Source organism: Podarcis liolepis (assembly GCF_965112155.1).
Source record: "Podarcis liolepis genome assembly, chromosome: 10".
In the NCBI taxonomy this organism is placed as follows: domain Eukaryota; kingdom Metazoa; phylum Chordata; class Lepidosauria; order Squamata; family Lacertidae; genus Podarcis; species Podarcis liolepis.
In genome coordinates, this window is record NC_139562.1 from 19,009,333 (window position 1) to 19,024,214 (window position 14,882).

Genomic DNA, 14,882 nt, shown 5'->3' on the forward strand with positions numbered 1-14,882 from the left:
GCACAGTCAAAGATTTTGATCCATTGGCAGAGCCAAATCAGTCTCTTTCCTTCTCACAATCACTGTGCCCTGGCATTTAAAATGGCATTCTACTGGTTGGTGGGAAGTGAGGCAGACTTAGTTGCTGGAAGACTCTGGCAGGTGGAAAGAATCAGGCTGATCTCCGTTCCTCTCTGATGGTAATTAATTATTTCATGTAGCCAAAAGCGGGGGAAAGGTTTGCATTTCAGACCAGGAATATTTACATGAAGAGCTCCAGCAGGTTATTTGCATCTCTTTTTGTTAAAGCAACTGGAATAGGCCCAGGCATGGGAAATGCTTCAAAAAATAAAAAACTAAAACAGGATTTACAACAGGACTAAGAACCGAAGACAAATCTCAGATGAAACTTATTCTAAGACTTGTGGAATGGAAAACAAATATTTAAAAGCATCTCCACAGTGAGTAGCTGCAAAAATGAATCTTAAATATTTTCTATTAATTAAGATTACTCTTCCACTATGCTTCTTCTCCAATTAATGGTTATTTCAGCTGCTTTTTTCCTAACTTAATTACAATGTGAATGCATTCCCTTAGTCCACAACTCTCATCTCCTTAGTTTATGAAGTTTACCTGTTTTATACTTTGATGCCTGTTAAGATGATCTTTTGCAGTAGAATTTTAGCCCCTCCCCATCTCAACACTTTATGAACTAGCTGTGTTTATAAATGCCTTTGCATCCATTCAAATAACTAATGTTTTCCTAGTTAGTTATTAGAATTTTGTTGACAGAATAGCTTTATCAGTCTATTTACTTTCTGTATTGCTTTGCATGATACAAGGAAACAGGGAGAGGAAGATACAAACTTCTGAATATGATGTGTGAGAGAACTGGCATCTCTCTTCATCTCATCAAGGGAAAATGTGTGAGCTAGGTCATACTATGCCCAAAAGCATGGAAAAAGGACATGAGTCACACATGTATTCTCTATTGTCACTTTCTTGCTGTGTGCAAAAGTGGCTGGAAATCAACCCCAATCACTAATGCAATCGTCCTACACACTTTTTTTGAACGACAATGCTTTGTTGATCCCAAAGTAATAATTTATTATCTAAAATTTGCAGGAGGGAATTTGCAGGGAATGGCAAAAAAGAAGGGTAAGTCTGAGAAGGACCAGCAATTTCCATTTGAAAGGAGAGGGGTTTCTAGTGTTTACCTTTTTCAGCTGAGAGTCTAGTTTCAGGCATTCTTCCTTTTTCTGTTCCAAGGCAATTTCTAATGTCTTTAACCTAGAGTCTTTCTTCAGTCCTGATGATGCTAAAGATGATGCATGCTCCTTCAAATCCAGTAATGAAGTCTACAACAAAGGTAACACATGCAGCAGCATGAAGAACAAAACTATACTTTTCAGCTCTAGCACCAATATTTTGTTCCCAATTTATATATCAATTACATTTTGTTTTCTGCTCTGGAACAATACATTTCTTTAGAGGCTTATAAGCATCATATATGAAAACCTCTTTTTTCAATGGAAGAGAGTACTTCTAAATGTGTTAGATGAAATTATGTCTTATTTGAAGAAAAACAATCAGCTATTAACTTCACACTGTCACTGAGCTCAGTGCCAAAAGGGATAGCTATGCTGAATCAAAAACAACAAGGAGTCTTGGGGCCCTTAGAAACCAATGAAGTATATATATCGATTTTTTAACACAATTGCCAGAGTTTATTTTTTCCATTTCCATTTTATATAACAAGATTTCATTTCCATCTGACTGCATTATTATTTTCTTTAATCCATATGCCAAGAGTAAAAGCACATGATGATCTGTTGAACTGGACTCTTATTCCATCCTTTTAAGGCACCACAAGACTCTTCAGCCCTTCCACCCTTTCAGTGCTTCTGTTCAGGAGTCCAGCTATTACTATGCCATTCCTCCCCCCAACAGTCAGTTAGCATTCTGTGCCCACTGAGCATGCCCAGAAATCACTGGCCTGCTTTCACCCCCCCCCCCAATTTGGGTTATTATTTTTGGGGATGGGGAAAGGGACAAACTAATGCCGAATCCCAGTTACATTTCATTATTAAATTTTGCCATTAATGTCTATGGGCATAAAACAGAAAGACTACTTTCACACCAACCATTTACTATGGAATAGCTATGCTTTGTTCACTCATTTATCACAACATTCCCCTCTCATCCCCCACCCAAATTCAGCATCACTGTTCCCCCACTACCAGCTCATAAAAACTGACTCCCCCCCCATTGAATAAAAGTGCAATTGCAGCCTACAGCCACTTCCTAGACAGCTGTAGTCCAGGGATAGGAAACCTGTGGCCCTCCAGTTGTTGTTGGACTATAACTCCCATCACTCCCAATCATTGGTTTGTATCTCTGTTCTCCTGTTGTAACTGCTCCATTCTATTCTCTCTCCTATTCAGCTGTCAGTTTCCCCTAATTATTCACCCCCTCCCAATTCTCAGTGTTCCATGCCACTAGATGGGTCTCTTTTGGGTGTGCATATTTATATTTATCTGTTTATCTGCATATAGATACACACACACACACACACACACACACACACACACTTGTGCATATCTCTGAGTTAACCCAAGTTGGCAATGTATCTCCCTCATGCTTGGTTTTCGATTTTGGATTTCTAAGTATCAGCATGGGAACACCAGAAGCAGCATTCATGTGTCAATGACAAGTAGAGTCCTGCAACAAAATGTTATAGTGTGAAGTGTTTCTATTAAAAATTCCAGCATGTACACGCACACATACCCCAGCAGCAGACAGTCAGCATGGCAATGATTGCAAATATGCCCCCACTGAGCATTTGCACTCATCAATCACATATTTCAGGTTTTCCCCCTCTGTTCTGTTTCCCAATATCCCCAATTTCCCTTTTGTGTTGATGGGCACACTTATGCTCAATCAGCTACATTAAAATTTTCAGTGTTTCAGTATCCATTGATGTCTATGTCTAGTGACCAATCCAGGCAATAAGATAATGTCAAATGTTGAAAATAAGCCATAAATTGCAGTTTTCACCAATATCAACAAACACATTCTAGGTATCAGCAATTTTAAACTTCATCTTATTTTCCATGCATATTCATTTGAATGTCTGTGTTGTACATTTCAGTTTTTAGTGGATAAAATTGCTGAGAGAATCAAGAAAACTACCCTTCTTAACACAAAGATTCTTTACTTTATATGCCTATAATATATATTGGTTAACCTCTTTCTCAGAAAGATCTCCTTGCAAGGCGCTGACTTTCTCTTTCAGGTCTTTAACATCTTTTTTATAGTTGTCAATCTCCTCCTGTTTTTCTCGCTCATCTCTGTCGCGCTGCTCCTTCAGGCGCTCAATCGTACGTTCCTGACAAAAACAGAGCGCTCTGTCAAAAGAAATCCATTTGGCTGGACAAATGCTTAATTCTGAGAAGGTCTGTACATGTTTACTCATCGACACAAGCCCCACTGAGTTCAAATGAGTCTTGTTCCCAAGGGTACATAGTGTTGCAGACTTAAATAAATTTCTGTAACCTTTCACTCACATAGTTGTTCTACAAATTAAACACATGATAGGTCTTCGCTAAACCGTTTCCCTGGTAGAACAAGATCCACACCAATCATGTCACAAAGACAACACATTCATAGAAATTGAAGAAGTGAGAGGGCAGAAATGCTGCTTCTGACATAGTTTTCAGAAGCATGCAGTATAAAGCTAAACAGATCCCTTGTCATCACTGTCCCCCTCCCAATAGAACTTATGCAGAGCACCAAATAAAGCAGTTTGTGCAATTGCTGCACCAGGATGAAACTAGTGTCAGGGTAGCCAACACGGTATTCTCCAGATATTGTTAGACTCCAGCCCTCATCAGCCCCAGACAGGGTAGCTAATAGTCAGGGATGATGAGAGCTACAGACCAGCAACATCTGAAGGGACCCCATCGGCTGCACTAATCTATATGGGCTGTTAATCAGAAATAAAATAGACCAGAATCAAAAATCCAACCTACAAAGATAGAAAGACATTAGAGGCAAGAAATTTTGAAAAAAAGAATCTCTGATTAAATTCAGAAGCAAACTTATCAATTCGTCTTGGGGTGACTACCAAAGCTGAAATCCTGTGATCTGTGGTGTCCTCCTAGGTGGCAAGGATGATTTTACTATGGCCAGGAGATGCTCACAAACACAAGTTACTCAACACACAGCAAAATTCACTTCACCACCCAGCACTCTAAGTGACTATGAGGTAACTGTTGCCATACAGTAATTAAAAATATAAAGTTGTCATGCTGTATTATTTACAATAAACAAATGCAGCACTGGACCAAGCTTACAGTTTAGTTCTGAACTACAGCCAAAAACTAACCACTCTCAGTTCCAACCTGATAATTGCCACCTGCCCAGATTTTAACTTGTCTGAATTAATTTTAAGATGTATTTTAATTAATTGATGTCTGTTTTTATGCATATTGTGTTGTTTTTATGATGTTAGCTACTCTGAGCCCAGCCTCAGCTGGGGAGGGCGGATACAAATAAAAAATCATCATCATCATCATTATTATGAATCTCAAAAATGACACAGAAACAGCATCTCTCAGATGAGCTGCACAACTATCATAGCATCACAGGTTAGAAGTCATTTCCAGCTTCCTTATCTAATTCATATATTTCTCAAGCCGTATATCCAAGCTCAGAGTTGAACAGTTTTCAGAAGATTTTAAGTCAGCATGTGCTTCATTAATACACATACCAAATGCAAACGGAAGTGTTTTAAACTGCAGCATCTGATTAAGCTAAACTGATAGCATCCAATGAAAATGGGATCTTCCTGCCTGAGACAGGACAAACTCTTCACAAGGAGAATACATTGTTGTGGCTTGGGGGGGGGGGCAGGGTTTAGGCAAGGTCGTATTTCTTTCATATTCACCTTCTCCGCAAGTGCTTCCTCCAGTGTGGTCAAGGCAGTATCGGTGTTGGTGGTATCAGCCTGCAGGGATTTTACCCTTTCTTTCAAACTGCTCATCTGTTTCTCCTTGTCTCTTAACTGTTCCTGAAGATTCTCAATCTTAAATAAAGCAAGATCAATTAAAGAATCAGATTAACATGAAACAGATGGGCAACATGTTTTTAGAAAGATTGCACAGCATTCTATTCCTTACTAGAGGTGCCCAGTCAATATGCCAAATTGGAAAATTGACTGGGAAAATTCAGAACCAGCAGGACCAGAATTTCTTGAAAGACTGGAATAAATTTATGTTGTACTTGAAAGACAACTGTAAACAACTGACATCGCTAATAGGGCTACAAGAAGTTTTGTAAATTGTTTATTCAAGATCATGATTTAATAGTAATATTAATAAGAATAAAATGCATATTAGAGATTAAGTTGGAAAATCATTAGCTGAGGATGAGGGAAGTTCCAGGCTTACATAGCCAATATATATATATATATATATATATATATATATATATATATATATAAAATAATAATTGATGTTAAGATGGAAGCCCAGTCAGCTGTGCCTTCCCACCTAATTCACTGAGACTACCTCTTTCTTCCATGGATGCTTCTAAATCTCTGTGCTGCTCCCAGTTCTCCAGTTCCCCATCATTTTTTATGCTACCCTGCATTATTGAATGATTCTCTTGAGATATGTGTGGTAGGCAATGTACCATTCAGAAGAACACAGAAAATGACATCCAGTAAATTTTAAAACAATTCAAAGTAGGCACCCCTAGCAGAAATCTGTACATACAGTATCGTAAGGAAATATGCTAATAAAATTGCATTTACCCTTCTAATCTATACTACGAATCATTTCCATTCTTCCACATCTCTGCATCAAGTGTTCAAAAGTTTATATGAATATCTGCTCTGGTTGCAGCACACACATCAATTGCAAACTCATCAAGTACAGTGGTGCCCCGCAAGACGAAATTAATTCGTTCCGCAATTTTTGCCGTCTAGCGAATTTTTCTTCTTGCGAAGCACAGTTTAAACGGTTTAACAAAGTCGCAAGACGTTTTCGTCTTGCGAAGCAAGCCCATAGGGGAATTCGTCTTGCGAGGCAAATCGCGAATGAAAAAACCTTTCGTCTAGCGAGTTTTTTGTCTTGCGAGGCATTCGTCTTGCGGGGCACCACTGTATCACCCTTGCAGCTTCAAGAGCACCATGAACAGTATTTCAGTAAACACAGTGTGTTATGTAAGTGTGGCAGTTAAGCCTGATAAAATACTGCAGTATTTTATTTATTAATTAAAATAGGTTAATAGTTAACCATCTTGTAGCTAATTTGTAGCTACATGCACATGTTACTAAGTTACAGTGAATTCAACAAGATTTACTTTAGGCTGTACATCTTTAATCAGATGGCCTACATTACAGATATTGCCAAGGGAGAATAAAAATTAATTTGAAGTGTCTTTGGAGCCAGATAGAAAGGGAATGATCCTGGCATCTGCAGCAGCAAGTCAGTCAAGCAGGAAGCTGTACAACTTTAACATAGGTTCTCAAAGAGGCTTTAATTCAAACATTCAATTACATTTTCCAAGTCAGTAACTTGTTACAAAGTCAAGAAATACACTGTAACATGAAACCTCAGGGGAACCCTTGAGAGGATGGCTTTTATGCTAATTTCATGCAAGGAATGTCCAGCAAGCTACTATTGTCCCATTTAATTTATCTTATACAGGAAATTAAGCTGAAAAACACATAAGTGTTTATGTGTGCTGGGAGAGAGGGTGGGTGAGGGGAGAGACATCAATCCTAGTATAACAAGCACTGAACCTTTAAAAGCACATATATTACACTGTCCACTGAATTACGAATATTAAAGACCATTCCGAGCTCTTTTCTGCGAAGAGAATGATCATTTTAACTTTGACTAGTGCAAACTGCATGGAATCAATCTCTCTCTCTATATATATATATATAAAGTAATCTTCCAGGTCTTATAGACAGATTAAAAACTGACATGTCACCAGGCGTAGATGCCATTCACCTATTACTTTAATTTTATTGTTCAAAAATTGTAATAAAAACTTCTTTAAAATTGCTTTTACTGCAAGTATGTTGTGTGTGGATTAATATGGAAAATTGATGGGTTTAAGCATTTTTAATGTTGCCATTTTGTAACTGTCTTGTAATTAAATTGAATAAAGATAGACGGGTGACTTCTCCAAAGTTCTGCCTGCTTTGAGATAAAGATGGTCACTCCACAAAAAGCCTTGGGACACTCCAAATCATACATTCCCACAGAGCATCTTCTATGAGGCAGCATGCAATTTGATCTGGCCCAATGCTTCCATTGATGTTCCTTACAAGCATGGCACCCTATGTCAATAGCAGCCTATGGACATAGAAATTCACGAGCAACTGTGGGAATGCATCCTACAAGCAGCTTTGCACCACTCTAAATATTAGAGGTGCTTCTCTACAGGGGCTCAGAAAAGCCCACTGCCACCCCTTCAAGGTGCACACCAAAAGTTCTGAGTCACACACAAAAGGCTGCCATACTGAGCTGCTGGGAGTTCCAGTCTAAAACAGAAGGAAGGCATCAAGTTGGGAAGGGTCATATTACTGTTATGCAAACTTCTGGCCACACATGAATGAGTCTACTTGTGCTCCTCACCCAGATGGCACTGATTGTCATCATTTGTAGCGTGTGAAACTTAAGTTATCAAAAAAGAAAAATGTTAGGTAAAGCCAATCTATTTTGAAATGAGAGTAAACTAAAGGCATTCTTAATAATGAGGACTCGTTTTTCCAGGGGGAAAAAGAAACCAACCTTCTCAAATCTGCTCCAGTCATGATGGTTATGACAGATCTGGGCAGGAAAGTATTCACTCTGCCCCTTCAGGCACATCCAGATTGAGGGGGAGGCTCAAAAATAGGAGTTATGGGCCAACACTTCCATAGCTAAAGATCTAGAATGTAGCCAGATATTGTTCTGCAGAGCTACAGAACCCAGGTGTGTGATTGCACAAGCGTATGATGTACAGGCTTAATCACCAACGGTCACTTCCCTGACTATCATATTATTTGTTCGTATCAATCACACAGCCATTCCAGGAACTTATGCAGACTCCACCACTCGCTATACAAGAGAGTACGTATGAGATTTAACATTCCAGTCATTGCAAAGACTAATGTAGCATTAGAAACACGGTGAAAGATCTTTTGAGCAACACAGTCTAGCTTTTCTGCTAATTATAAAACTCTGTTCAGGTTTATCATTACCAATCCTCCCACTGCAACAGAATGCTGAACCACAATCCTCACTAAATGCGACTTTTGTAGCTATCGGTATAACCACTTTTGGACAAAAAGAGTTGGAGCGCAGAACTTTGTATACCTGGCTGGCCTACCTTTTTCTGAAGAACATTAACCTTGCGTTCTTTCACATCCAGCATATCTTTGAGATCATGAATCTCTCCAGCTTGAGTTCCTTTCTCTTCAGCCATCTCCTGAATTTGCTTAGTCTTTTTATTCAACATGGTCTCTTTCTCTTCTAGACGTAACCGGAGAGCATCCACCTGAAATCAGTCAAAAGAAACAAGACTTCCAATTACCTTCAAGCAAGACAGCCTTTAAACAAGGGAAAACTCTGCTGACAAAGAATTGAACTGTATTACCAGATTCAGCTCACAAGTTTATTTCTCTCTGCTTCCCATCAAACATAAATCTTGCATCAAAAATGCTAAATTTATAGTAGAAAGTAGATGCTGAACTGTAAAAGTAAATAGTAAGAGCACTGAACCAATTTTTTAAATTAAAAAAAAGCAGTACACAAGAAAGCAGTTGAAAAGGCAGATTTGCACTTTCCAATAAAATAGCTGACCTGTTATCTGGTTGATTAAGCAGTTGGTAGCTGAAGACATAGCTCTTTACCCTGGTCTTTATAAATTGAAAAACTGATTTAGGTGGCTTCTCTGTAACGTGTTGTATGAATTACTGATTTGTGGTTTATAGGTGGGGTGTGTTTTTTACTGTTTTAATTGTGTTTTTATCATCTGTAACCTGCCCTGGAACCTTCTGGTGAAGGGCAGGCATGAAATACAATTAATAATAATAATAATAATAATAATAATAATAATAATAATAATAATAATACATAATAAATAGCTTTAGGGATATGTTTCATCTAACTTTTTGCATTTCATCATGGACTACCAAATACAACATATATGCAAGCTTTGAATACATTGGGCCTGGTAAATGTATGCTTAATCTGCCACTTTTCAAAGGCTAATCTGAAAAGGACAAGTCCTATGCTTCCCTGTATTTTGCTGACAACTGCTGGCAATTTAAATCTAAATATGCTATTAAAAAGGTAAAAAAAAGAGGTAAAAAATGTTAATATGCCATTAACATAATCCAAACACAGATATCTTGCACTATGGTATATATCCTGGTGTTAAAAAAGTAATGCGAGAAGCAGCTCCAAAGACCGTTACTTCTGTGTCTTTTGAACCACCTGGTGTTCTGTGTTTCACAATTTCAACTCCTGTGATTCCCCTACCACTTTTGATCAGTGTACATTTTCCTAGGAGATTAAAGATAAATAAGTAAATAATATTCCTTCCTTGCCTCAATATATGTTCCCTCCCTTTTGTCTCCCCAAACATCACCTATGTGGCAAGTTGCAGTACAAGTTCAGAAAAATGTGTATCTATATAGATACATAGATATCTCTGTAGGCTGCTACACTACACGAGTTCTAACCCCACAGCTGAGTGAGCATCTGGGTCAGACTCATACTGAAAGGGATCTTTGAAGTATTAGGATTCAGGGGGGGAAAGTATGGCCATCAATGATTCTAATAAATGAACATGCCATTATTAATAATGGACCTAAATACTCTAATCTAAATTAATTCTAAACACTCAAAGCAGCTGGCAAGTACGCTTTTTATTTTTCAAAAAGATATCATTGAAAAAAGCATGAGAGCACATAATCCCACATAAATTCATGTAGGTGTGACCACCACTGTACATAGCACTTTACAACCTAAGCAAAATCTAAGTCCCTGATCCAAGAAGCTTGCAGGTTGCATTTTGACAGTGGGGGGAAATGAATGGGAGAGACAAGGCTAACATGGAATGAGTGTGGGTAAACGATATTACTGTATCAAGTCCAAGATGGAAATGCAACACCCCACCACAAAAAAGGAAAAAAAGACGACACCACTGTGCATCCCTATCTAGCAGTCAGTATGCCCTCCCACCGAGTTTGTGTTGACATTTTAGAGAACAAGGATTAAAGCAAACAGCAGAATTGAAGTGACATAATGTAGAGTTCACAAAGACTCTAGTAGCTCTAATAATTTGCAGAATATTTTGTTCTGTGTTCTCAGCCTATGTATGTTCCAAAGTCAAAGGGGGGATGGTAGCAGGAATGAGAACAGTTTGAACACTAATTCCGACTAGGCAAGATGGCCACCAGAAAGAAAAGAACAACCTGGAAGACCACTGCAGAGTAAGAGTGACAACACCAGGCCATTCACGATCCCAAAAGAAACCCACTGACCCTTATCGGTTTGGCTTTCAGAAACAGTTCAAGCTAGCTAACGTGGCTGTTAATCCTATTTGACAGTATCAGATTTGGTGCTTATTAGCTGAATTCATTACAAGGCCATCAGTCACGGTGAGTAAGCTGGCTGCATTCTGAATCTTTGGCTCCCTCTGTGCAAGCTCAAGATGTTAAAGGAAACTTGGTCAATTCAAAATACAGAAAAGCTGTTTAATCAGACAATGAGTTAACTGCAGCTGATGCGCTAGGTTTTTCCTTTAATGGGCTGTTCCTCCTTTTTTTTTTTAAGGATCCTAATTGGCCAAATCAAGCATAAATTTGCCTTAAGAAATGAGACCAGGTCCGGAAATAAAACTTCCTTTGTTATAAATATTAGGAGGCATCAGCCATAAGTACAAATAATCAGTTAGCCCAAATGGAGAGCAGGTTCTTTCCTGGCTATGAAAAACATGTATTTCTCCACCACCATATTCTTCAGCCTGTTCCCAGCTGGTCTGAGGGCCAAACCTAAGTAATATCTGATTTTTAAAAACCTACTTCAAAGGCACTCAAGGTTGGTTGATGCCTTGAGAAATTAAGATGCTGATCCAGCTTACTGAAAAACTCACCTATCAAGATGGACCATCTGTCCAGGAGAATGGAACACGATTAACAGCTACCATTTATCTTCTCAAAAAATACAGTGGTGCCTCGCATGACGAAATTAATCCGTTCCGCGAGTCTCTTCGTCTAGCGGTTTTTTCGTCTTGCGAAGCAACCCTATTAGCGGCTTAGCGCTATTAAAGGCTTAGCGGCTATTAAAGGCTTAGCGGATTAGCGGCTAAAAGGCTATTAGCAGATTAGCAGCTTAGAAAAAAGGGGGGGAAGCGAAAAAAAATCGGAACACTCGCAAGACGTTTTCGTCTTGCAAAGCAAGCCCATAGGGAAAATCGTCTTGCGAAGCAGCTCAAAAACGGAAAACCCTTTCGTCTAGCGGGTTTTCCGTCTTGCGAGGCATTCGTCTTGCGGGGCACCACTGTAATAAAAAAAAATTAAGGTGTGTCAGCTGTCCTACACATCCATGCTGACTTCTAGACAGTCTGTAGCAGTCAAACCAGCACTGAGCAACGAGTTGCTCAAAGTAAGGAGCCATGTTAAATAAAGCAGGCATATGAAGAAAGCTGGGCAACTTGCAACACTGTCACTTACATAAGGAAAGCCTCCTGGATCAGGCCAAGGGCCCATGTAATCCAGCATCTTGTTCCCATAGTGGCCACCCAGATGCCTATAAGCAGGATGGAACACTCTGCCCTCCTGTGGTTTCCTGGAACTGTTGGCCCTGAAAGTTGTAGCACACCCTCTAACCACCTGCAACAGCTGTGCTGCAGAACAACAGTTAATCTCCAAATTGCCCTTAGTGTCTAGGGAGTTAGATGCCAGAGCCCTGCTACCAGAGCCTCGGGTTTGAGATACTTGGTGCCTTACAGAAGGAATGTCCAGAACTTTATATCAAGCATACTTTGGATGCTAGGACAAAAATCATTTTCATTGTCAGGAATTATTTCCCCTCTCCCCCTAAAACCAGCATTTTAATTTATACCTAATTCCAATCAAAGAAGTCAATTTAAGTATATGAATAAACACCCATATCTGTAATGGCAATATACTTTGAACTCAATATTGATTTAATATTTGGGATGGCTAAAACTCCTGGTTTTATTTTTGTATGAGGTCTCATCTTAGAAACTACAGAATGTGCTTTCAGCAAAGTTTGTTAAGAGCTGGCAAGGCACAGAGACATCATGTTAACCCTGTTCTTGCGGGCAGAAATTATGCACTTGCTTATACACAGCAACACATTTTATGGATGCCTCACACAGAATGCCAGCACTCAAGTTCTGTGGCAAGCAGGTTAGTGCCAACTTCAACAAAGTCATTGTGTAACTTTCTCAGTACTCAAAAAGCTATTCCAAAGAAACAGCCTTCCTAGTTTTGACTAGGAAAGTTATTTTAACCAAAAGCTGGCCTTCTTTCTTTTATGATATTGATTTATGTTTAATTACAGAGCAGCAGCATGGCCTAAAAATATTTATGGCTGATGGAACTCCTCCAGGATCCTCCACCGACCAAGGAAGGACAGAGCTGTTTGTTTATATCTGTCAGGGATGGGCAGGAACCTGAGGAATGGGCAGAGGAGGCAAGTGGGGAGGAAGAGGATCCAGGGAAATGGGCCAGTGATTTGTGGGGTTCGGAGCCACCTGTAAGGCAGTCGCCAGCAGAGGAGGAGACTGGGTGGCAAGACACAAGGGGAAAGGATGTGGAGGAGCAGTTGCAGGAGGTCTCAGAGTCTGGAAAGCCAGCAACAGCCCCAGGGAGAGTCAGGCCTTTGCAAACTCCTCCATTTGCCCCTCTGCTGTCTCCATGCTCAAAGAGGGGTATGAAGGGTGAGAGCAGTTGGAGTTGCCATTAAGCAGGAGCCATCAGGTGTTTGCATGCACCACATCAGACAAGGGGGCTTAAGAAAGCAGAGAGGGGTAAGGCCCTGCTGCTGCTCCCACTGTCCAAGACAGGGCACAGGGCTGCGGAGGGAGCTTGCCTAGACAGCAAGTTAGTGGCGAGTGGTGTGTATATCCCATGCACCTTAGGAGCTGATGTACCCAAGTGCTTTGCCAATAAAGAACTAAAAATCCAGTCACTCATCCTCATGGGTCTGGGTGTGACCAGGACAATATCCATCTTTCTCCTCCTTTCCCTGGTGCTGTGGGGCTGGATGCCTGAAAAAGGGCCACGAAGAGTACTCTGGTCACAACAGCTGCTGTGAGATCATCTCTCTTCACTGATTTAGTTTGTCTCTCCCACGATTAATCAGTTTCCTCACCAGTCAGCATTCCAACTCCCTCTCCTCAATGCTATCCTGGTGTGCTTCAAGTGAGAATACTGAGAAATCAGATAAGCTAATATTAATAAACTAAACCCAGAGTTCTGTCTGTTCTGACCTCTAAGCTTACGTGCCATTGTTGCAGTTCAGCCAACTAGAGAGCTCAGTTCAGGAGAAAAGTCAGATTGTTGTTTGTCTCACTTTGTCCTTTTTGTGTGCTCTAACGACAAAAACATTTGTTGATAAATCTGTGTTCTGAGTTTTCAATAAGACAAGCAATGCATGTCAAAATGTCCCTAGTAGGTGTCTGAAAACTGTTCCCATACTAGGTGTACAGAGGCTCAGAACTGGAAAATATGAAAATCATGTGGAATACATATAAATTCTTACATGGCAAGAGCCTCAAATAGCTTAGTAAAGTCAAGGTAAATAACAAACCTCTTGGGTGTTGGATTCAGTTCTCTATTGCATACAAATTTCCTCATTTGGCACTGGGTTGGTACAGGGAAGGTCAAAGACCAAGTAACTTAGACATTACGGTGGTGGTGGAGACCCATATTTCAAGAGACTGAATTAGCCATATGCTTGCCAACGCTGAGCCAAGCAAAAGGACTCAGTGGGATAGTAATAAAATTGTATATGGATGAAGCATTTTATTCCAAAATAAATGTTGCTTTTTATTTTGCTTTATTTACAAAAATATTTTAAGTTTCTACAACTATTTATAAAGATTCCTTTACATATTGAAACTAACCTCAACATCCTCTCCACCTACCTGCCCTTAGGATAAACAAGGTCATTTTGCATTTCAGACCCAGTATTACAGATGTCAACTGCCAAGCCTTGGATTCAGATGCTTTAAATAGAGAAGATAGATGTACCAGGTTTCCATGGTACATCTTTAAAATAACTGAACAGTTTTAAAGCAAATTTCTTATATCAACATGTCTGTGGACAATTAAAAAGAGAGAGTGGTATCTCCCTAGCTTCATGCTTTTACTAAAAACAAAAAACCCACAGCTATTTGTTACACGCATCAAAGTGGAACAGTTGCCTCAAATATGTTACACTTTTCAACGAAGGAAACAAATATTTCATGCCTGCATAACTGTAGAGAAAAGGCTGAAAAATACAGGCACACCATTTTTAAAAGAGCTTGGAATTTGGAGAGTTATTCTGGTAAAAGTGAGGCTTCTCCCTCCTAACTCCCAACACTCATGTTCCTACAACAGCTTTATAAAGAAAGATCAAGGTGTCAGTACCCAGGGACACCATTTAGCAATGGTGTATACCTGCCCCCTCTTTATATTTTCAGACCCCATGAAATTATTGATTGGGATACCACCATGTAGGACTTGTGGTCAGTTCTATGCACTGAATGACTATTGTTATAAATAGGCTTATAGACTAAGTATGTGTGCTCAATAGACATTCAACTCTTTCATTTTGAAAAAAAATGTGACTGTCCTCTGTGATGACTTTTCTGTTATGGAG

At 39.6% G+C, this 14,882-nt stretch overlaps 1 protein-coding gene and 1 long non-coding RNA gene across 26 annotated transcripts in view; one reads left to right on the forward strand and one right to left on the reverse strand.

Annotated features, from left to right (window-relative positions):
* ERC1 (ELKS/RAB6-interacting/CAST family member 1) overlaps nucleotides 1–14,882 on the reverse strand; it is a 161,416-nt gene that overhangs the window by 109,304 nt on the left and 37,230 nt on the right. For all 25 annotated transcript variants that reach the window (XR_014516241.1, XR_014516242.1, XM_083461763.1 and 22 more), the window contains 4 exons: nucleotides 8,368–8,535; nucleotides 4,928–5,065; nucleotides 3,227–3,367; nucleotides 1,197–1,337 (listed from right to left, as the gene is read on the reverse strand). Coding sequence is in view for 23 of the 25 variants with exons in the window: in XM_083461763.1 (XP_083317889.1) it covers nucleotides 1,197–1,337; nucleotides 3,227–3,367; nucleotides 4,928–5,065; nucleotides 8,368–8,535 (588 nt within the window). In the remaining 2 variants the exon portion in view is untranslated. The remainder of the gene's footprint in view (nucleotides 1–1,196; nucleotides 1,338–3,226; nucleotides 3,368–4,927; nucleotides 5,066–8,367; nucleotides 8,536–14,882) is intronic.
* Nucleotides 7,971–8,704, forward strand: LOC310687146. Its single transcript, XR_014516269.1, has 2 exons — nucleotides 7,971–8,108; nucleotides 8,515–8,704. It is a non-coding gene; the product is annotated as an uncharacterized lncRNA (long non-coding RNA).